Below are 24,821 nucleotides of genomic sequence, written 5' to 3'. Positions count from 1 at the left end.
GCACAACCGACCCCTCGTCGGAATCATTCTGCTCCAAATGAAAAAATATAAGCCATACCGGGAAATTTTGTAATAGGTCTTGAAACATCATTACAAAACAATGAATGCAGCCATGTTCTCACTTACACGTCTATATGACACTTTAGACGCCAAAATAAATGATCAACAGACCGTTATCATTACCATAGACCAGTTGTAGTTTCAGAACCGAGGCTTGAAGAAATAAAATCGCATGATGATGAAATACTGCTAATTGATTGTACACAAAATCAACAGGCGGTTTTGCAACTGGGTGCAAAAAATAAAAGGAGGAAGTTCTGTAGAGCTTGTTAATAAACCTATTCCAACTGATCTCCATAACGATAAGTGTGGGGAAAGCGCACCAACAAATACCATCCAAGAAAAAAATGAGGAGTGCAAACCAGGGCAATCATGCACCAAAAAAAGAAAGACCAGTCTAAGAACTTGGAAATGCCCAGTAAGCAACCCCTGAAACAGATGAAAACAATGTGGCCCAAACTGCTTCCGAGGTAGCAGGTAGTAATAATAACCTAACGTATAACATTTTTGATACGAAAAAGAAAGAAACGAATATTATTATAAAACCAGCAACAACAAAAAAATTCAAAAAATGTTCCAACTGTTGCAAATTCCAAAATTACAGGCACGAGGCAGCTCATTCGTACATTAACGCTGCCCAAAACAGCTACTGCTGTTGCTTCTACGGCCATCGCTAATAAATATCGAAATGTGATACTACAAAAAGCGAGTCAAGGTCGGCAGGTACAAACCCAGCCTGTAGCATATGAGCCCTTAGACAATCTAATCCTTTTGGCAAAACGGCAAAAGGAAGGTGTATCTGGTAATACACAAAGGGAGCAAGATAGAATGGATGTTAACAGTGAATCAAATGTCACAGCAAGCACATTGTCGTGTCAGCAAAGTAGTGATTTAAATTATGCCGAGAGAAAGCCATTGGGAAAGAAATCAGAACAAACCGGTGAGGAGGGTGGAAGTCACGACACAGCAGAATTGAGCCAGGTAAAATTAATCTCAATGAGCGAATGGAAAACTGAACTCGAGCAATCTTTAAAAAGAATTATTGCCCAGGCGAACACACAAGAGAATTCAGCAGTACATGCTATGAGTGGTGGAATACAAACATCATTGATTACCCTCACAAGGCAATCTAATTTTCTGTCACATTCCAAAACAAGCTATGTTATCCCGGGAGGATAGCTCAGCGGCAGCGTGCGCGTCTTGGAAGCAAGACGACACGAAGCAACAACGTTCGATCCCCGGGTCCACGCTTAAAAACCTCTGGGTGTTTAAGGGCGTTATAAATACGTAACTAAAACAAAAAAAAAAAAAAAGCACAATTACGCAACTAATTCCTGTAACAGTGCCTCGATGCCTGCGGGCTGTGTGAGCGCTATATAAATGTAAAATAAATTAAATAAAAAAATAACTAAAGTGGGGTCTCGTACTCCACTGAGAGATTCAAATACAAATTGTTTAATGATGCAGTGTCGCCTTCATCCCTATCGCAGTTTTTATCTGAATAGAAAATCAGTGATGAATATATTTGCAGAGGTTTTATCTCTTGAAGGGATATGTTCGAGAGACATAGACCAGATAGAATTTCCTCATAGAAATGATCTGTCTATGATAAAATTATGGATGAAATCAAGTTTTGTCAAAAATGCTGTCTGGGAGGCGAGAGACGACTTGTATGAGCTGGGTTTTCTTCTATTGAATCCAGCTGTTTTTGATCAACAACAGCTTCCTAACCTGAGAAACCAGTATATTTCTAAACCCAATGTGTATCTGAAGGGTCAAAATCGTAACTCACAGACAGATTTGGCAAGAATGGATGGACAAATGTTGAATACCAGAGAAATGAGAGTGAACAACAACTAACTAGTCCAAAATCAGAATACTCTCTCTCTCTAGGCTCCTGGAACACAAGAGGCTTTAAGCATCTTGCTAAATCTCAAGATAGTTTACTAATGAGTTATGATATTTTGGCGTTTCAGGAAATATGGCTTTCCACTGCCCCTCTTTGGGATAAACATGTTGTATTATTGATTCCAGCTATTGTGACAGTCAGAGGTAGACCCATGGCAGGTTTAATGGTAGCTATAAAATCTTCTCCCAATATGCATTTGAGCCATGGTTTTCCCCGAATAGCTTTTTGCAATTGGTAAAGATAAAATTTAAGTCAACAAATGTTGGTTTAATAAACATTTACTGGAACCATGCTGCAATAAATGATTCTGACTTTTTCGATGCCATGGACGAAGCACTAAAATTAACAATACTGGACCCAACCTGTGACCATGTAATAATTACTGGTGACTTGAACTTAACATGTATACCCCAAGTGGGGAAACCTCTGACTCTGATAGCGAAAAGATGGAATGCCTTCATGGATGAACGTCAGTTCCTAAAACTAAATTGAGCAAAAAAGGTGACATGCCACCTCAGAGTACATGGCATAGAGGCATACAAACAGCAACAATTGATTATACTTTTGTTGACAGAGATCTGTTCAATTATAAAACTGAATTTCAAATCATATCTCAGGAAACAAGCGACCATGATATTCAATCTACAAAATGGACGTGGTTTACAGAAACCAAACATATGATTCACCCTAGCTCGTAATTTAACTATGAACTCTGCACAAAATAGGTTCTATGGGACTCCTTTATCTTTACAAACTTTAAGCAGAAATCTGAATTGATCGCTGAATGAGAGATATACACTATGGCTCCAATATGCTTCTTACTTATGTCGAAGAAATGCAAATCTTTATGACTAAGAAAAACAACCATAATAAAACAGATCACAGGACTTTGCTTACATATGATTATGAGGTGGCTCTCTGTAAAACTCAATACAGAGCTGATAGAAGAAAAATCATAAAGGGAAACCCTCCCGATTGCTTGAGCCAATTGAATGCTCTAAAATGTAAACATAAAAATTGGATAAAAGCAAGAAAGGCCCTGATGTACCAACATGACGCAGAGGCCATGCTGAGGAGTCTACAAGAGAAGAGTTCGGCAAAAATATGGTCGCACCTAAAATATACTCAAAGTAAAAGTCAAGTAGTGAGTCAAATGAATCCGATGCCTCAAGAAGTGTAGGCTGCTTTTTATAAGTCCTTGCATGCCGATACAATAACTAGTAGGCGACAGGACACTGTAGAGTGGAATAAAATAGGAGATCTTGTCTTCGACATTGATGACATTCTACTATTTATCTCAAAGCTGTCTACATTTCGCGCTCCGGGCCCTGATGGGCTTTCCAATTTTATGATAAAAAAAATCCCACTGCATGGGCACACATTCTAGTCACCATTTTCAATCAAATTGTAATAACTCGGTGTATCCCTGGATCCTGGAGGAAATCCATCACTATACCTATTCATAAAAAGGGGGATAATCAAAACCCTAAGAATTATAGACCCATATCTTTGTTGGATATACCGAGTAAACTATTTGCACGACTTTTATTAAGAGATATCAACAGATGGCTGGATGAAGCAGGAATTAGAGACCCAAATCAAACTGGCTTTATGCCAAGTATGGGGACAACAGTTAATCTTCACATCTTGGAAGTCATAAAGAACCAAGAACAACAGAAGGGCCAGGTATTTAGTTTATATGGCCTTCATTGATTTCCAGGCCGCTTTCGATTCAGTATGCAGAAAACTTTTAATGAACAAGCTAAAGGATGCAAAGTGTCCTGATTATCTCATATTTTGGGTGAATGAATTACACTCTCAAGCCACGGTTCAAATTAGATTACACTGTCAGACACAATCGAAACTTTCTGTGGGTTAAAACAAGGGTGCATACTTTGTTAAATTTTTTCATGTCAGCAGTGCAGCAAGAGTTAATGAACATCAGATCTGATGCACCACGTCTAGGAGGTCATGCAGTCCCCTGGTTATTTTATGCTGACGACCTAGTGTTGCTAGCTAAGACACCAGGGGGTCTCCAAGCTCTATTATCATCCTTGATCAACTATGCTGATAGAAACTGTTGAAAATCAATCAAGATAAATGTAAAATTATGATACTTGATTCCAAGAGGAAGAAAGCCTCTAATTTCAAAGAGTGGCAAATACAAAGCGTAAGCATTAGAATTGTTACTGAATACAAGTATCTGGGAATAGCCATTAGTAATGATCAACAGGATAATCCAGATCATAGAGAAATTGAAAATAAAGTTAACACAGGTATATCCCAGTCAAAGATAATACAGGCTAAATTTGGAAAATGTTTGCTATTACCGGCCATTATATTCTACAAGCAAAAAGTTACACCTAAAATAACCTATGGGGCGGAAACAAGAGAGATCATCACTTAGAGTGCCTGGATAAGATTGGAGGGTCGTTTTTGGAAGAAGGTTTGTGGCCTTCCAATGTCTATATAAATGTGTCTGTTAAGACACGAAATGGGGCTAATATCCTTGTATGCAATATATACATGGAAAGTCATGACATTGGATCGGAAATATCTGATAGCTGTGAGAGAAAATGGAATAATGTACACTATGGGAGATACATGTTGGAATCATTAAATCCTAATTTCCTGAAATGGAGGAAATGGATAAAAGTAATAATGGAGATGGCTGACATTGATGATGATCTGCTCTTTAATAATCCCAAGAGGTCGAAAATGAAACAGTGGTTGTATGACTGGATCAAAACGAGAGATCCATGCATGAAATTGATAGGGTTTAAACAACAAGCTTTTGCAACTAAAAAACTCCATATAGTTGAAAACGATTTAATTAAGTTTCTTGATCCCAAATCCAGATTTTCGTATATGAGAATCAGGCTGAACATTTGCCTTACGAATGAAGTGCGCTTTATGTGAAAAAATACATCAAATGCCAGCTGTAGATTCTGTCTAGTACCATCAGCTATAGAGACATTAAAACATCTAATCTCTGAATGTCCTGCGTTATTACGGCAAAGATGCCAAATGTTTAAACATTTGTTTGAGAGCTATTCTTGGCTGAGTGAGGAAACCTTTTGGAACATTTTGTATAACAGCCAGTCACCAAAAATGAACATTGCTACTCTTTTGTTTGTTGGATCGTTAAGTTTACTGAATCAAACTGACACCATTGATCTTAAAGTGGTGCAATCTATCAAATAACTGTTTTTAAAGTATTGAGTGTTTATATATGTAATGAAATGTATTTAGTAGAGATTGTATTGTGGAATTGTCCTTTTTTTAATGTAACTATTTTATATTGTGTGATGTCTATTTTTGAAAGGCTGTATTTTACAGCTATATCAAAATAAAAAAATGTTTTAAAAAAAGTGTAGGAAGCCATTGAAACTTGCACTTGAGTGCACTGCACTGAACGTTCCCTTAAACAGCAGGCACATTTGTTTCGGTGTTTACATTGTGTGTGGGAGGGGGCATGGCAATGGGGTTTGTGGGGAGTGGGGCAGGCCAGAAGGGAACATAGTTCCACTACTTCTTTTCAAACACTTCGACCACTGCTAATACCTCATTCATGGGGCTGATTAGACTCAATTGGGAACAAAGATTGAATGAGGATATAGTTTAAATACAACAATTATTTTATTCAAACATTATTTATTTGTGTAAAGCTGCCATATTTGGCTTATAAGATCCGTAAAAAAGGTTGAAAAAGAAATAACAAATGGTAGAATTGGTCGAATTTCGGCTGTACCAAAATTACATACAGCTGAAACTTTCGAACAATTCTACCATTCATTACCATTATAGCAAACAAGGGAAGCAGGGTGTCCCCTGCACCCTTGTTCGCTATAATAGCATTGGCCATTGCAGGGGTGTCCCCTGCTCCCTAAAGAAGTTTTTAAAAAAAGAACCCTGCAGCACCGGTTCCCATCCATGGAAGTGAAGGGAACAGGCATTGCCGAGAGGCAGGGAGTCGGCGGCACACAGCGAAGTGTGCCACCAAAAGGTAAGTGAGGATGTTGGTGGGAGAGGGTAGCCAGAAATGTCCAGAGGAGAAAAAAACAAAAGTCATTTGCGTTCATATAACTTTCGCTTTTTTCACACTTGGACATTACGCATTCGACTTTTTCATGGACATCCGGCTTATAATTCTACAGCAACACATTATCCACACAATACATTTCAATTTAAAAACATCACAATATACTTAAATAAAAAAACCTCATAAAGTGCACTGTGCAAGAAGGTGCTAGTAAACATCAAAAAGATCCTCAAGGTAAGGATGTGCAAGCAAAGAAGGGAAATATGCACATGCCACTAAAAGGGGTAGGTAGACAACAGTGTACCACCTGAACCCAAACACCTATACATAAGTGCCACAATTAGTAATAAAAACCACAGTCTACAAGGCGAGACAGCTTTCTGGCAACTGTCTTCACAATTCTTATGCAACTCTTCTGAAGGGTGCAATTAATGTCCCCTTCTTCCTAGTTTCAACATCTCTCCTGCATTAGGAAATGTTTTCATCAGTACAGGTTACCCATATCTAAAAAGTGAAGAGAAAGAACATTTCTAGATCACAATGTATTCTCATATGTGCAAATGTGTACCAGTATGATATATTACCAGAATAAAATTGTGCACTTAATGATTTCTTTGCAAAAAGTGCATGGATCAAGTTGGTTCTCATAAATCACTGAACCAGCTACCTGGCAGCAGTAGCACTGTCTATTTGACGCACACGCCCAAGCAGGGGTCGTAGTTCAGAATCCCATTGGTGATCCAATTTTTAAAAGGTCTGACAAACCCCTCCGCCCCTAAATCTCTTTGTGGTGCTGGAGTAAGACTTGAATCTGGTATATGGCTTCCCCATTTGAACCAATGCATTTGTGCCCTTTGAGGGTCCTTATGTGGAAGACAGCCGTCTTGGTCAGCATATCTTCAGCGCACAGGTGTATTGAATTGTAGGCTTTTCCCTGCAAACCACGCTACACAATTTTTGCCAAGACAAGGTGACCTTCAGGGCACACCCTTTGTTTTCACTGAAGGATGTGTCCAAATTTCATTTATCACAAACAATTTGATTACCAGCTTTTTACCCACCTCCTCATCTATCTAAAGAGGAGGAAAGACTGCATAGGCTTGACAGAAGGGCTTTGAGCTTCTATATCACTAGAACAAGTCCATTCAGGCTGGAGGACAAACTGTTCATTAGCTGTACTGGTCCGAAGACAGGCAATGGAGTGACAAAGCAAACAATTTCCAGGTGGATTGTGTGTGTTTGCTTGAGTGCTACGATAAAGTGAATAAAGAAATCCCTGAGGGTTCAGGGCACACTCAACTAGAGGAGTGGCAGCTACCTCGGCTCTTCAAAGAGGAGTGCATTTGAAAGATATCTGCCAGGCTGCAACGTGGCTTCTATCCACACATTTGCAAAACTCTATTGACTGGGTAATCTTTCTACTAATTAATCAAGTTTAGGTAGAGCTGTCCTCCAACATGTTGTGACATAACTGTTGCAGAGTTATCTCCTTCCCTCCTACATTGACATCTTATGGCTTTGAGAGTCTAACTAAGATGAGGAATTTGTGGGAGGACACAATCCATTAGAATAACTCATTACTTACCTGTGGTAATGTTCTTTCCAGGGGATGTTCTGCCCACAAATTCCACGTCACCCTCCCAGCATACACCATAGTTAAGGAGCTCTTGCCTATGCCTCTCTTCTTGAGCGCTTATGGCATTTATTTCTTGGTCATATCCACCAACACAGCAGAACACAGCAACAAATGATAACTGAGGTAACAGGGTGTTGTGCGCAATATTTGTATCATATCACATTCGGTCCTGAAGTCAACAACACTGCCCGCAAAGTGCCCCCTGCTGAGAAACATTTCTTAGATCTGCAATGGCAGGAAAGAATTTCTAAGATGAGGAATCTGTGGGCGGAACAACCATCAAAAAAACATAACCAGGAGTAGGTAATTTGTTCCAAATTTCATGTCAACCAATCCATAGAACAGCTTTCTTTTTTCTCAAACCCTCAAACCAGGGGGGAAAAGGCCTTAGACACACCGGAAGGGCATAAAGCAATCGTTGTTTACTAAGATTAAACAAAGGAAATACGAAAGATAAGTCAATACTTTGTATCTTTCCCATTTGACCAAGGTTACCCAGTTGCCAAATCCATCATTTCTAGGTGTATCGTCAAGTGTATACAAATGTGTTACTCACAGTCAAAAAAATACTTTACCTTTCAAACCTGAAGCCCACTTCACATGTAGCATGGGGGGCAACCCTAGCCTTTATTACTAATGTGCAACTAGAGAAAGATGTTAAGGCTGCAAATTGGAGTTCAATAAATATATTCACACAGCACTAATGCGTTGTGTGATGATTCACTAGGTGTTGTCACTTCTCCTCAGGAGGAGCCCCTTCTGATGAGGCAAGGGAGGTGAGGCTGCTACCCAATAGTCTCTGCTATGGGTGGCTTAATGCGGGAGGACCTCATGGGGAGGGACTCCCGACTGGGATTAAGGACAACCAACTGGGTGATAGATGGCACAAGACCCCAAACCCTACCCGAAACCTGTAACACCCTTTCAACCCTCCACTCTGACCGACATAACCATGTTCTGTTGTAATATCAGGCCAATTTCCCCAACTGAGACAAAGAAAATCATCCAGTATGTAAAATGGAACATAATGTCATTTTATTTATTTTTTATTTTTATTTAAGGTGTTTGGTTTGTTTAATAATAAACCTTTCCCCCATAAAAAAGATATACACTGCTGAATGCAACAATTCATAAATACAGAATGTTAAAAATCAAATTAAAATACATCAATTTCACATATTAAAAATTACATCACAATTGTTGCACATTAACTAACCCATAATGTAGCATTTGTTCACCGTGCCGTGGTAAAACACGATGCGATTCACATGTAAACCAGTTTTTCTCAGCTTCAAGGTCCAGAATGAAAACATCCCTAAAATATTGAATCAATGCAATTACGATGGGTATGTTTTCCCTAAAACAGCCTCCACCACTCGTCTAAGCTATTAGTTTTGAATTTCTCAAGGACTTTCCCAAAGTACTATGTTCGCTTAGTAGTCGGACCCTTGCAGGTCAGCAGAATGTGACTCAGCGTTTCATTGGAGCCTTCGCTGTTACAGTATCTACAACATGGGTCCAACCTGTCCCACTGTCTCTTAAATATTAAAACCTCTTTTGTCGGTTACAAATTTAGATGAAAACATTAAAAACGTGTTCTATAAAAGCCACATGGGAATTCTCCAAGGTATTTTGGAAGAGTATTGTATGCTCTACTTTCCAACATGGAATCGCGACTAGTCTTCACTTGTTCCCTCTGGTATAGTTTCCTCCCCGTCTCTTCTCTGCAGTTTGAGTTTAACCGAGTCCAGATTTTTGCATAAAGTTTCTTTAGTTAGCCCAAGGTCTTTTAGTATTTTTTAACATGTCATTTTCCATGCAATCAGTGTCAGATCCATGGGAGAAAGTAGAGTATTTTTTTACTTTGAAGGCCCTAAACAGGTATATCTCTATGCATTTTCTGTATAATGAAAGGAGATTCCTTGTCACCCTTGCATGCAATGATATGAGACTCAGCTCATACCTTATAGCATGCATCGAGGTCCTTTGTGTGAATGCAAGAGTTTCCTTCAGAAAAGAGCCTCAAGCTTTATCCAAACTGAGAATGCAGTCACGAAGAAGACTTCAGAGCCATAGGTCAAAATAGCAACTATTTTCATTTTATAAAAATGAACTAATGGCTCAATAGAAAAATGACAGTACCTTTTGAATATATTTGAACCTTCAGCGGCCAAGCTTTTAGTTGTTGCCCTTAGCTGCAAAGTTCTCAGGGCATCATTGATACAAGTAATGTCAGTTTCATCAACTGAGATGAAGACGATCATCCGAAAAGCAAAGATCAACCCCAATGCAAGTACTGAGAAGAGGTGGCCCCAAGAAACCATGAAGAGTGACTCATAGAATGAGAGAAAATGTTCTAGTGCTCTGCCTGGCGTGTGGTCACCAAAACAACTTAAAAACAGATAAAGGACTCAGTGACGGGTAGAACCGTCCTGGATGCAGCAGAGCCGAGAAGGAAAGCAGCACGGGAGACACTCCAGTCCAGTAGAATGAAAGGTGGAGCGGCGAACGCTGCGGGAAGCCGAAAGCAGTCATCTGCTGCAGACGAGAAGCAGGCGGTGAGAATCTTTTGCCTGGTGGTGTGGAGCTGGTCGGGCATGTGGCTGGAGGCTGAGAAGAGCTTGCACGACCTTGAGAAGGTGGACTGCACGGTCCTGCAACAGCGCCTACACCGCCGACCCGGCAAGCGTGAATAAGGAACCTTGAGCAGATCCTGCAAAGACAAGGAAAGCCCACGCAGCACTCCCAAACGAAACAAGACCCCAGGAAGAACCAGCAGAGCGTCCTGAAGACAGGAAAGGTAACGGGTGTAAAGCGGGAACCAGTAGGAGTATAAAGCTTGAGAGCAAATACAATTTAAGTGAAAATACTGAGTTCAAGTTAACTGAGCTTTATGGCAGTACTTGGCAGGATAGGGAACCAAGTGGGCCTAGTGAAAAGGGGAGGAACGAAAGTGTTTGGAACCCAAGCAAGATGGGTTTGGGACCCAAAGCAAAACCAAGCAAGTACCCGAGGAAGTCGCCCTCAAGACTGTGGCAGAGATAAGTACACAGGCCACCAGGGAAGGGTCTGGAACCCTGTCCACAATGGCATTAGGCAGAAAGTGCCCACTGGCCACCAGTAAAGGGTCTGGGGTCTCTCTACAATCACAGTAGGGGAGAAGAGCCCACTGGCCACCAGGGAAGGGTCTGGAACCCTGTCCACAATCGCATTAGGGGGAAAGTGCCCACTGGCCTCCAGGGAAGGGTCTGGGACCCTGTCCACAATGGCATTAGGCAGAAAGTGCCCACTGGCCACCAGTGAAGGGTCTGGGGTCTCTCTACAATCACAGTGGGGAAGAAGAGCCCACTGGCCACCAGGGAAGAGCCTGGGACCCTGTCCACAATCGCATTAGGGGGAAAGTGCCCACTGGCCTCCAGGAAAGGGTCTGGGACTCTGTCCACAATGGCATTAGGCAGAAAGTGCCCACTGGCCACCAGTGAAGGGTCTGGGGTCTCTACAATCACAGTGGGGAAGAAGAGCCCACTGGCCACCAGGGAAGAGCCTGGGACCCTGTCCATCGCAAACAGTGGGAAAGAGGAAACCACTGATGATAGAAGAAGGGTCTGGGATCCCAACAAGGACATTGTTAAAAGCAAGTTACAAAGGCAAAGCGTGTATCAATCTGAAAGCATTGAATAAGTGATACAAGGAGTCATTGTCCAGGTAAAATAAGCAGAGGTCAAGAGACGCCAGGGGAAAGGAGTCCGTCCCCCCTGGCTTTTGTGTGTCAAGAGTATGCCAAGAGAAGGGAGGCATTCTCTTGGTCCTGAAATAGAATTCAATTTGGTGATGCCATGGGACGGGGTCATTCCACCCGCCCAATTCTATTGTAACTTTTACAGAATCACACCAGGAGAAGAGAGCCATTTTCCTGGAGAGACCTTTTGTGTAAAAGACTGCTTTGAAACCTGCAAATCAGGGAATGGGAGTCATTCCTCTTGGTGTTTGTTTGACGGAACATTTTGCTCAAGCAACAATCGAGAAACCGGACAAAGGAGCAACTCTCCTTAAAGAAGAAACTTTGTGTTAGTTTGCTCTTTAGTTTTATCGTGTGAGGGAAAGAAGTATGTTCTGACACAGGACAGTGGTTTGTTTTTCGACAGACATTCTAACAGACCCTTTTAGTATTAGTTTTGAGGCAGGGAAACCACTCTTAGAAGGTAGGGATAGCAAGCACCTCTTTTCCATTTAAAAAAAAGTCTATAACCAAAATCATGCCACCTTTGTGGCACTCTACTTCGACACAAAGTTGATACACAGGCAAGGTCTGATTCACAGGTGGGGCAAGCCATACTAAACCATTATTTCCCCACTGTTCCTACTCACCCACCACTTTCCTCGGGTTTTGCTTGTTAGTCTATGCTACGCATGTGCATCTAAACAGATTCACAAGCCATAGAAGACACATATGAATTACCCATTAGGCATGTTTCTGGGGCTTTCTAGCTGCTTAGAATTGCATGCGGCCCCACTTCCCTCCCTGCAGGAGAGCAATGGGACAATGCAAAATCTTTTCATTGCATGCAGAACCATTACAGATGGCATGTCAGAAACAATTCGAAGGACCGCGACGAGTGAAGGATTATGGGTACTTGTACACATAGGATAGGGATAGTGGAACAGGAACGCCCCTGTTCATGCCCTATTTTCAACTTTAAAACATAGTGTTCTACTACGAGCCAACCACTAGATAACGGACTACATAAAGCATGTGATTCTAAGCCTGATACAGACGATTAGTGGGTAAGTAATATTTGTCTTTTTTACATTAATTATGCATATATACAAAATTTGCCATGTGTGGAGCAATTTTAGGAACTTCATTTTTCTTTATAGATAAAATCATGAACATGTTGCAGCAAAATTCCAATAAAACAAGATCTCCACCTAAGCACAAGTAAGTTGACTTTGTGTTTTATGTTTGTGACCAACAATTGTTCATTTCAGCTTTGTTTCGCGAATGCATTGAATGGACATAGGGTGGTGGTTATGGTTGTTCAGTGGCAGATTAGGCATTGCTCCCTTCTTCCCTCTCGGTAGAAGTTAGGCGGACCCCAAGCATTGAACAAGGGATGTCAGGAAGACAGCGGAAGGTTGTTTTGCTGGATCTGTCTTTTTGTCCTAGAGTGTGCGGATGCTTCATGATGGCTTTGGGTAATGAATTCTTAGTCTTTTGGGTGTCCCACTGCCTCATACTAGCAAACATCAGCAAAAGATAGTTTTGATGGAAGGAAGAGTGGTGACCTAAAAAGCAGTTCAGTTAAAATAAATGAGAGATGAAACTTCAGGATAACTGCTGTTCTCTAATACTGACTGTCTGCCTTCCTGTCTTGTGTCTGTCATGGCGGCAGAGGCGGAACGTGAAATTATTCAGCTGTAGGGTCTCTGAATCCCAGTGTGGAAGACTCTACCAACTGGTCCCACCCTGCCCCATTTCACATGCAGCCATGAAAATACCACGCCACATTCTTCCAGGTTGAATGGGGGGACGGTCAGCTCAGACATCCATTTCACAGTCGGCGCTGGAGCCCGCGTTGTAAATCTTGAATCGAAGGTTTAGAACTTTGCTTGCCTCCATGTCCCTCTTCAGCGCCTATTCTGTGGAGAGCAGTGTGCCTACTGCCTCACAATGGGCAACGGCCTGGAAGGTTGCCACAGTGACAAAAGAGTCTCTGTCTAACACCGTCCGCTACTGAAAAGTGAGTACAAAATTCCTAAAAGTGAACTTCAGGACCTGATCAGAGGAAAAAGGGAGAGCCTAGCTAATCTGGTTTGGCAGAACAGCAGATGGAAGTACTTTTTTTGTTGCCTAAAGGCTTGTGCACATTCCTGTCTATTGGATTGTATTGTTGTGGTCATTTATATAGTGCCATTTTCCCATTTGTTTGGCCTCTATGCGATTTGTGGTAGCAACGCCCTTGGGGACCGAAGTCTAGGTATGGGAAAACTTTCTAAGAGTAGATTTTAACGTACATGTGTACATTTGGCTGAGATTAGGATTTATGAGGGCTGGCTAGGCTCCAGTAGGCAACCCAAGCGGTCAGGTACGTTCGCGGCTGCTGAGGGTGCCCATGACGGAGCGCTAGTGCAGGAGACTCGATGTGTACCCAGCTCGCCCATATTTGTCATAGGTTATCGGTGTATGCTAATGGCAGAGGTGTTGAGGCAAGTCTGGGGTTTCAGTGCGACAATTTATGTGACCAGCTAGACCGAATTTGTCATAGCCGTAGCTATTTTAACATTCTGTGACAGTGGCCAGGCCATCAGTCCTCAAATACCAAACGCTGTAATTCCATAAAAGTCTGCACGTCGTAGACGCAGCACTTTGTACACTTCTGCAATATATCTCCAGATTCAAATGCTGTCAGAAAGATGGTCTTGACAGGCATGGCTAGTCGGTTCACTGTGATGTTATTGCTGACATAACAGTGACGTACAATTACAAAGTGCAATAAATATTGCAAGAAAAAATAGTGACATGCCTTTTACTTTGACCATTGTAACAATAGCTTTTTTGGGGGGGGACCCCCCTTTACTGCTCCTACTCCTAAACTCTCCTTGTCTCCCTCCCCTTTATCCTAATTTAAACCTAAATCTGTTTTTTTTACACCTACAATGCAATCCCATCATTACACGTCCTCGCCTTTATTTCAATATTTGTTGTGCTTTGTGGTATTTTTTACCCACTCTATTAATACTAGCAATATTTGTTCATCTTTATGAATTCAGTCGTTATTTCCTGCAATATTTTCACTAGATACCGGTGAGTCTCCTTTTGCATTCTTCCTTCTGAACGCTCCACTAGTTGGTAATATATTCAGGTGTGTGCATGTAGGTTTTCAATGGATATTTCACATGTTCCTTGACGTTTCTTAAATGGTAATCGCATATCATTTTCCAGTAACTGACTTATGCACCGCGCATCACAAATCGATCTTTCTGTTCTGTCGTTAACATGGATTATTCCAGAGGATCTCAAGTCTAGATCCTCGGCCTGCTGTGCTTTAGATATCTGCTGAAGAATTTCCTTGGAAAGCAGATCGGCTTTGCCATGTTGACAGCTTTTATAAAGGTTCATGCATGGCGACAACCTGGATAAGTGCTTTGTGCTGCACTCCTCCAACTTCTAAGCACTTTATCATAGCAGTCTAGGGAAAATGTGAATTATTTATCAGACTGAGCTTGGTATGCAAACCCAGATGAAGTGGCGCCCATCTTTAAATATCTTCCTTGATGAATGTTCATATGAGGGTAGCAGAGGAGTAATGCCACCTGGTACAATTGCTGAGGTTTTCTTGGAGAGATGGATTCCAAAATACTGCAATGACTTGTCGGCCCATTGAAAACAAGTTTGATGCATTCCAGGCATTCAAGACTTTGCTTTTATCTTAACCTGGTTCACTGTGTATTTGCTCAGAGTGCCATAGCTGCTGCTGAACCCCACTATAGCCATCAACCACAAGTCGTCTGCTTTAAGAGGTGTCTTGAAGTATGTGTCTCCCACTGCCATGTCCTTGGGGTACCCGTTGTTTCAGTAGCAACTCTTTAAATTGATCGCACATTTAGAATGGGAGATTGAGGGAAATGTGTCAGGTTTCAGAATTCCTCGGACAATTGACTATTCCCGTTTATACATATTGCCCGTAAGCCATGACCAACCATTGCTGAGAAGCCCATCCATCCTATGGGTTCAATTATTTAAAACTTGTGCATTAAAAAAACAGAAACCTAAATGGAGTTGTTACGTTCGTCTTCTCTGGACTTTTAACTCAGCAACAATATCTGTGACACACAGGCACAATCGAGATGGTTGGGCAAGCGTCCAGTGCCAACCAAAGTACATCTGTGCAGTGCCATTTTACCAACCTTTGAAGGCAATTTTCACCAGACTTGTAGCTAGTTTTAGCCCCTTCTGAAAGAGTAGGTGTCAATGTCCTGGGCAGATTGGCTTTAGTCTACTACACTGCTCTGAAAGACCTTCTGATAATCATGCGCAGCCTACAGTGTGGCACGGTTAATGCATTCCCCTGTAGTGCCTCTCTTACAATGTATGCGTGTTGGCGGACATGGAAATCGGCAAGTATTTTTGCACCAGCATACTTCATGGGCAGCTCAGAAGAGGCTCTGATCTCGTCCGAGATGGCAAAGTAGACTTTGCATGAAAACTTAAAATAAATGCAAGGAACTGGGGTGGAGTCAGGCTCTGACTATGGGACGCATGTAGGCTGCATTATAAGGTTACTTGTAGTTTGCATTGACCCTATAGAGTGGGTCAGTATAACGAATATATATCACAAAAGACTGCGCAAAGCAAGGGCAATTGTTGCATTATTGTGTATTGTTTAGTTTAGTAACACACATTCTGCTTGTTTTGTTAACACGACATAGTTTCTTTTGTGTTCATCATATGGTTTTTAAACTTAAATCACAAGTCCTTTATTTTGAGTTTTCAGTTTTTAGAAAAGTATTGCTTTTTAAATTTGATGCAATTTAATAGATTCTGCTACAATAATCATTGCCGTTAACATACACATTTGCACATTGCTTTTATTTAGTATTTTAAAAGCTACTAAACCTGTAGTTATTGAGTATTTGGAAAGGACTATCTTAGCATTTTCTTTTCTTTATTTAAGTGCATACAGTTGCAAACAACCTTTTTACACTATCAAAGTTACATTTACTATACAAATTAAAATTAAAAGAATGCTTGGAGAAAAGAAGAAATATCAAGAAAGAACTAAAACTAATTCGCGGAAGACAGCACAAATAAAAAACATGCATATATATATATATATTTTTTAAACTGCCCATTTAAATGTAAGGCATATAGAATAGGTCAATTTATACAAATGTATTTTTCCTTCTTCCGTAGCGACTTCGAGAACGGCCAGGCCGGGGTGTTTAACTTGGTAAAAAGGTCATCACATGGCTCCGACGATGAGGTGGACCTTGTGCATGAGCTTCAGAGTATGTGTTTCAGCAAATCGGAGCCCGACATCAGCAAGGTGAGGAATTCATGTTTCCCATGTTTTTAGCGTGTTATTCAGTGGCATTTTTTTTAAACTAGGTAATAATATAAAAGTGATGGAATGAAGAACATTTCAATGTGGCAAAGAAGCCAGGAGAGCACTCTGTCTCTGAGCCAAGAAGCGGCTTGGTGATCTATCCATGCGACTGCGAGTTTCAGTGAAGAAGTAGCTATCCCTGAGACTTTATAGGGTTCAGGAGAGCTGTGGATGACCAGCACTCATTGCCCTCCCCCTGACACTGTTGATTCAGTTTAGAACCACAAAGGGAACCCTTGTGCTGTCGTGGATAAAGCCTTGGCCCCATATGTATTCATCACAAAGACCAACCAACCAATGATGCATGCACTTTCCCCAGCTTAGAAGCTGCCAAAGTCTTGCATTTCTTTGAAGGCCTCCTTCCTATTTGTGGTCTATAAATTAAATAACAAGTGGGCAAGGGTGTCCCAACACTTAGAACCTTCCTTGCAGTAGAAGAGCAAGTTGACACTCAACAGCATCAGTGTGCTCCCCAGATCTCCCCTCCTACAGGTTTATTGCAGTTTATGAGGGAGATGGCTGTGTTTCTGAAGGCGAACTATTGCAATCTCTACAATATTGACTGTTGATGTTTTGAAACATAGGTCTCACAAAGGAATGGACGACATTGTACCCGCTGTCAATGATTGATAACCGTTCCATATGCACAGTGATACTTGTGGTGTGTTGCTTTTCTGCTAAAACAACAGGGTACATTGCTAAACTTAACACTGGTGACATTTAGGTTGGATTTATCTTTTAGGAATGCACTTTGAGGCGTCAATAGTAGCAAGATTAGATTGCACTTGGTTCTCTCCCTCCTCTCTGAATTAGCTGTATTTTGAGCCACGTATAAACGCGCGCGACATAACGTAGGACAAAGAAATCAAATCGAGAATTTAGGAATTCATTTCACACAATCTCTAAAGCAGTAGTTATTACAACAGCAGTGAGCACAACAGTACTGACATTGGAATGAACACCACAAAAAGGGAACAGAAAACGAAAGAAAAGGGTGAGAAAATAGGTACCATCAGGAGAAAGCCTGATTAATACAGTTACTACAACAAAGGACTAAGGGCACCAGAAAAGAAAGGAAAGAGACACACGCAAAGCGTGATGTCATACCTCCTTGCTGCGGATTAGCTAAAGAGATTGATGCACATATTACCCCCTAGCCCCTCCTTATAGTTATATAGCGTAGTACGATAGTCGCTTGTTTTGTTCCTCCCCTCCCTTTCTGCACCCCTCTCCCTCACCTTTTGTTTTTCTCCGGCTCTACCAGAAATGTCGTCAGGCCTAGTACGATAGTCGCTTGTTTTGTTCCTCCCCTCCCTTTCTGCACCCCTCTCCCTCACCTTTTGTTTTTCTCCGGCTCTACCAGAAATGTCGTCAGGCCTAGTACGGTAGTCGCTTGTTTTGTTCCTCCCCTCCCTTTCTGCACCCCTCTCCCTCACCTTTTGTTTTTCTCCGGCTCTACCAGAAATGTCGTCAGGCCTAGTACGGTAGTCGCCTGTCTGTTTCCATTTCCTTCCCACTCTCCCCCTCCCTTCCTTATCTGTGTCTTAGCTCTTGCACCATCTGAAATGTCGTCAGGCCGAGTACGATAGTTAATTTCACATCCTTACTGTTCATGGCCTGTAAGAATGTGGTTGTATTTTCCCTTGTTCCCTCCCTTGCCTTGAAGCGCTTTGAAACACATTGTGTATAGGCGCTATATAAATAAACTATCATATCATATCATATAATCTAGATCGCCACAACTCAAGGTTTTTTGCGAGTCAGTAGCGTTAATCCATGACCAACTGAACCTTTGAGAATATATTCTGACCAATGTATATAGAGGTAATTCTACTATAGTTTTCTGCTGCTTGAAAGGCAGTGGGACACAAGAGATCACTACTTAGCCTCCAGAATGTGAACGTGCAAAAGTGCATTGGAGTATCAGAAACAGCCCTGCAATGCACACCCAGCAGATAAAACTCGAACCAATCCTCTTGAATGCCCAAGATGTGATCTACACGGTTCCCCAAGAATACGCTTTTCTGCTTGTGGATCAGCGTGCCCGCTGGCGAATGTCGCCAAGCAATAGTCTGCTTGTTGGAATGTACACTGGTGGTACAGATAGTAGCACCTGGTGTAGCAGAAGTTACGTCAGATATGTTAACGATAACACAGAAAGGGAAATCACCTGGCCTTTACCCAAGTACCTCTTCATCTGCCCAAGTACTGCTGTCTAATGCCAGATACAGCCCCTATATACCAGATACTTGCATGCAGAGTGATGCATTCACTGGCCCAGTGAAACCACCTCATACTCCAATGGCTTCGCCTGCAAAGCTGTACAGTGGAGGGAAAGGGAAAGAGCGGATCTGAGCCAGACCGGATGGACATTGAGTTGCAGACTGAAGGAATGCCCAAGGCTCACCTCCTTTCGGCCAGATACAGGAGCTTGATACAGGAGGGCATAGATGCTGCTTCATCAGGGGGAAGAGGAGCGCTCACTAATAATTCAGTTCTCCTCCCTTGCACAGTGACCCAGGTAGCTTGTACGCTTGGCATGTGGCAGAGTGAGCCAGACTGTTCACTTCCTGTCTTGACTTGGCAGCAGCATTGCATTCCTGTTGCCACTTCCTGGTGTCTTGGCAGAGCGAGGAAATGGTAACCCTCCCTTATCCCACCTGTTAGCCCCTCCAAAGCAAATTGGACACCAATGCAGAGGTCACGGCATATGGTTGGAAGTCAAGCAGTTAACAGAGCCCTGAAAGTATCTAGTTTATTTTCTGCCTCAAACATTGTGCTTTTAGTTGCTTATGTGTGACAGTTCATGTTTGCCATGTCCTTCTGCGCGATCTATTCCTACTCTTTTTCGAGTGTTAAATCCTACACACTTCTTAAGCTTGTACTAATGTATTTGTTGCAGATATAATGTCATTTCTCTTACTGACCTCCACGCAGAGCCCTCCTCTCCTCCCAGAGCAACACAGGTGAATAGAGTTTACTGCAGGTGGCAGATTATTTTAAACAAAATCTTGATCTTGTGCCTTAAAAGAAGCAAATTAAATCAGCAGCGATGTTGCAGCCTAGGTTAATACGGAATAGAGCAAACCGGTTTAAATCCAACCAATATTCATTTAAAATTATTTTTGGCCTAGCACAACGTTTTTTAGATAATACATAGTGTAGCAAAACCCACCTTCTCCATTCCATAATGTTCAGCCATTGGTCCATTTTTAACACCATTGCCAATGTTGGATATTCTGGACTCTGAAGGTGCTGGGCTGGAAAGCTGTAGTTGGCACAGATCACAGCTATTTATTACTCTGGTGCTGTGTGAGGGCTGCTCAAGCCTTCGCTGCCCTCACCAGCCATGCCATGCCCCGAGATGTCCATTCAGGAGTGTACACACTTCTCTTAATGGTGGTGGAAGACAAACTTGAACACCTGTGTTCAGTGCATCATTATCCAGAGACAGGTTTTCATTTCAGATCTCATGTTAAAAATGAACATGACTGGCCCAATGAGTTGACATTTCTATGCACAGGACCCTAACACTGCAGTGCCCACTGCATCTTAGCTTGGAAATGGCTGCAAGTCATGCGTGGCACCTTGTTCCGGTCTTGCTTAGCAATCAAGCAGCACACCACCTGATTGCAGTAAGCCAATTACTATCATGGAGAAACACAACTGTAAGCCAGAGAATGCACAGTGTGTTGGCATGAAAAGCCAGGACTGGCTGACAGTGCCACATATGAAATGGGGACACTTGGTGACACTTGGCAGCTATGCTGTATAACAAATCAATGCAAGGTGCCACTTCTGAGTGACAGTGCATGGCCGTTCACAATAACATCATAAATTGCCGTTTCATCGAGTTTTCTAATGAGACCAAGGGCAAATTCCTACATAGGCACTGACTCACCAAATTGATAATAGGGCTGGGAGATGGATTAGGGGCAACGATGCTGTGTTTGATTTACCCTTGAAAATTGACCAGTACCAGTTGCCTCTGTGACAATCAGTTAAAAATACAGTGTCCAATGTAAATCTGATGAAGTAGGCCTGTATGTCCTCCCCAGCGACTCGACTCTGTGGTCTGGCTCTGGACTAACATGGGTTAATGCAGGGTATGGTGAGGGCAGTGTAGTGAGTGTTTGATTTGTGTGATGCTAGTTGTCTGGAGATATGGTGGCAGGTGCTATTGTCTACAAGCTCTAGTTTGGTTGGTGTTGCTTAGGGTAGGGTTTGACAAATTACTATAAGCAACAGACTAGAAGTGCACATCTTTCATAATTCAGCAATGGCCGTAACCCTGTCATCAATCACCAGTCTTGGCTCAGTGCTTGCGCCCATAACGTACCTCAGTTAAATGCTGCATAGTATGGCATATGCAGAAGGGGGTGTTAGGGAGAATTCTGTTTAGGCTGAATTTCCTAACCTAGTGAGTCCCCCAGCAGCTTTGCTGGATTTTTGGGGTTTACTTTTTTTTTCTCCTGCCAAGAGTGAGACTCTTTTACCCTCACTCTTGGGCATGATTTGAGTGTGTTTCTTTGAATCTAGATGTGTTTAATGGGCTATGGGGTCTTTTACCCCATAGGGCTTCATGTGTTTTTGTGATGTGTGTTACACAGCACCCTCAGTGCAGTAACACAGGGGTGTCATAGTGACCCCCCAGTATAGACCCCATACCCTGGGATAGTTTACAATCTTAAGTGTAGCGCAATCAGGTTTGTCATAGAGATACTTGCAGATCTCAACAAAGGCTAGATCAAGAGGAAACCGTACAGAATATCAGATCTAAACACAAACATCTGACTTCCTCTTGCATTGCATTTTAGAATTACGTTTGCCCAATAGAGTGTGGTTTTGGTGTGGGTGTGTTGTTGATTATCTCAATGCTTTTAATGACTAGCAGAGATTGAGTGTCTTGGATAATCTATTATGTAAGTTGTAGCTAGTCTTTTACGCTTGGCCCAATAGTTTGTTTGTTTGATTGATTTGCTTGTACGAGTATTGCTCTTTTAGGTTGCTTGAGCGTTCGACGTTTGTACGTTCAAGTTAGTAGCCTGGCTTTGGGCATTTGTCTGAAGGTGAGCTGGTTTGGCCAGAATCAGATTCTTACGGGTAACAAGTCACACAGCTTAATCACCATAACAGTAAAAGAGGAGGGAGGCTCCTTGAGCTTTTCTATTGCAAAGTGATAACAGGAGTAAGGCAGCCTGGGTGTGGATTAAGTGTCCTCGATCCTTGCCACAATTGGTTCATATTGGTTGCTCTATACTATATATTTCCAAACATTAGCACACATTAAACCAAAGGAAAAAAAGTGTACATTTCAGGACAGGCAATATAATCCAGATTCCTCAGTGCAATATAGGGGAATGGGCTCATAAATAAATAATCTATTGCTGCCGTAGTGTCGGCATCCAGCCAAGAACCAACCATTCTAACAAAGGAAAAGCCTAGACAGAAGGCGTGTGAGGGTGGGGTGAGGATGGGGTGTATGATGAAGTTACCGACCTAGCTAATGTTAGTTATTTCATGTTTCACGGCAGTGCCTGGAAAATTGTGGGAGTGTCAGGACATATGATGGCAAGAGTTAAAGGGTTAGGGATCATGCCACTTCTGTCTGTTCTCTTTTTTAACCTCAAGCCCCTTCCTTCCCCAGAGATTCGATGATACTGGACGAATTATTCCAATAGCTAGCAAATAATCTTAAGTACACAGGCTTTTAGTTACAATATGGTGTGCATGCTTTTCACGGACCCGCAGGTCTCATGGAATAGAATTTGCATCGGCCGTACCTATATAGGGCATTCACATTCCACCATATTTTAAAGAATTCTACAAATATGTGCACACCCACAACTTGGGCCCAGGGATCCGACAGCAACTCTTTGCTTTTTCACTCGACAAAAGGAGCTAAGTCATGCCTTCAGGAAATTGCCATGGCCTGAGGCCCTTGGAGGCATGAACCAGGCCCAACGGATTCAAGTTATTCTACACATGAATCGAAGAATACACTAAAAAGCACAGTGCATTTGTAGAGTGACAGATGTGTGTGGCTAAGACTTTTAGCATGGCTCATCATATGGAATTGACCGATTCAAGTCCATGATAGAAATGGCTTAGTGAAGGAATGATTGTCAAAGCGTTGAGCATTTTGGTGGTACGTGAAAGAAACCTGAAGGTGTCTCACCCGCTAGTCTCTGGGATCTGTCATCCAGGTGGCCAGGACACATCCATCGCTTTTGGATCCAGTTCCTGGGGGTGGACCAGTGCAGGAGGATCACCTGGATGAGGGGTCCTCAGGGAGTGGTAGTGGGACACTGGAGGATGAGATGCAGTATCCCCTTCCCAAGAACACCTTTTCTACATCCTACCATACTTAGGAGCTCATCTCCCCTCCCCCTTCCCCAACACGAACACTGCTTCACGACAGCTCGCTGTGAGAGAAAACAGACTAACACCCAAGCCGTATACCTGACATGTCCCAACACAAGGGTCAGACAGAGTCAGGCAATTACTGATAATTACACACACCTGACTTCCATCACACTTCCCCACATGGATAAAAGGCGCAGCACGAAAGCACACTCTGAGCAAGGAAAAAACACACAAGGAAGCAGCAGTTCCGAGATGGCAGTTTAATACGAGGAGAAAAACGGCAAGACCAGAAAGAGTTGTAAGGAGGAAATCGCCCTTGATCTTTTCAGAGGAAAACCGTACTTTCACAAGCCCTCGAGAATAGGAAACATAAGGCGCATTGTGTGTCGAAGTTACCCAGGGCACTCCCGCATCGATAGCCGAAACAGAGAGGAGCAATTGCCTCTGTGGTCCTGTCCTTGGCTCCCACAACAAAGCAGCTACACTAAAGTCAGCACAGCCAGTGAGTCAGAAAGACTGATAGCAGACCGGCCTATGTTTGAACCAAGATTGCGAGCAACATTGTATAAAGAGAACCATGTATGAGGCGTTGGTGATGAGCGACGCAAGTATAATTGGAACTAAAGAAGTAATTGAACTGTGATTGAACGTTGGGAGACAACCCCAAGATACCATACACAGACTGTTCCGGCACCACATGGGTGCTCATTCGAAGGACTCTGTTAGGTATCCAACTAAGAGTGTACAATTGTGAACTGTGACATCAAAGTGGTCCTGCAACAGGTCAAGCCAAACCCTGTGCACATTCAAAAGTCTCTGATAGCTAATACGAAATGTAATTGGTCCTAACCTGGCTGAGGGAGACTAATTGTGAGAAGGGATCTGATCCCGACTGAGGGGTGAACCAACCGTGAGTCACCCTGAGAAAAGACATACAAACTGTAATTGTCCCGAACCCAGCTAAGGGAGAATAATTATGTAAAAGGTATCTGAACCTGGCTGAGGGGGATCCAGGGTGAAGAGTGAATCACCCTACGTGAATACTTGGAAAGGAACTTTTCGTTTGTTTGATACATCAGGCCCTCTGCAGCCAGAGACTTTTTGATAACTTAAGAGACTTGGGCATAGAAGGCCCTGATGCTTGTAATGGAACTGTATCCTCATGCCGAAGAAGCCCAAGAGTGTGCTATGCTTGAGTGAAATGCCTTGTCCCGTGCTGAAACTGTGGAGAAGGGAGGCCAATGGCCTGAACATCCTGACTTATCATTTTGTAAATACTTCTTATTTTTCATAAACATCAACCCCACACTATTTGTAACTTAGAGGTAAGGCTTGGCAATAGGTTTTTTAGAATAGGCCCTTTTATTTTGACGAGACGCCACTAGGACTGCATTATTATTATTTGATGGCCATAGCTTGCTCCAATCTTAGATTAACATTTAGATTAGGCCTTTATCAAACCCTTGATAAAGTTGAATAAACACCCTTGAACTGTGGTCACTTGTATCTGACTTACTTTGATACTATGCCTTCCTTACATACGCCACAAAAATGTTCCCTCGACATTTACGTACAGACCTTGAGAACCACACAAGAGACCCCTTTTAAAACCCAAACAACAATACACCCATCCTCCAAACATCCACTGTGTTCCCCCCTAGCCTTCCCTGATGTGTCAAACCCAGCACGTCAATTGTTTTG

The 24,821-nt window shown here is 42.3% G+C and overlaps 1 protein-coding gene across 1 annotated transcript in view; it reads left to right on the top strand.

The window, feature by feature from the left end:
• CTTNBP2 (cortactin binding protein 2) overlaps positions 1-24,821 on the top strand; it is a 592,842-nt gene that overhangs the window by 534,579 nt on the left and 33,442 nt on the right. Inside the window, exons 20-21 of the mRNA XM_069627945.1 lie at positions 12,526-12,586; positions 16,562-16,694. Coding sequence (XP_069484046.1) covers positions 12,526-12,586; positions 16,562-16,694 — 194 coding nt within the window. The remainder of the gene's footprint in view (positions 1-12,525; positions 12,587-16,561; positions 16,695-24,821) is intronic.

The sequence above is a fragment of the Ambystoma mexicanum genome, chromosome 12 (assembly GCF_040938575.1).
Source record: "Ambystoma mexicanum isolate Mex_15411 chromosome 12, UKY_AmexF1_1, whole genome shotgun sequence".
Taxonomy (NCBI): Eukaryota; Metazoa; Chordata; class Amphibia; order Caudata; family Ambystomatidae; genus Ambystoma; species Ambystoma mexicanum.
The sequence above is the reverse complement of the archived record's forward strand: the minus strand, read 5'-3'. Positions and strand labels throughout refer to the sequence as shown.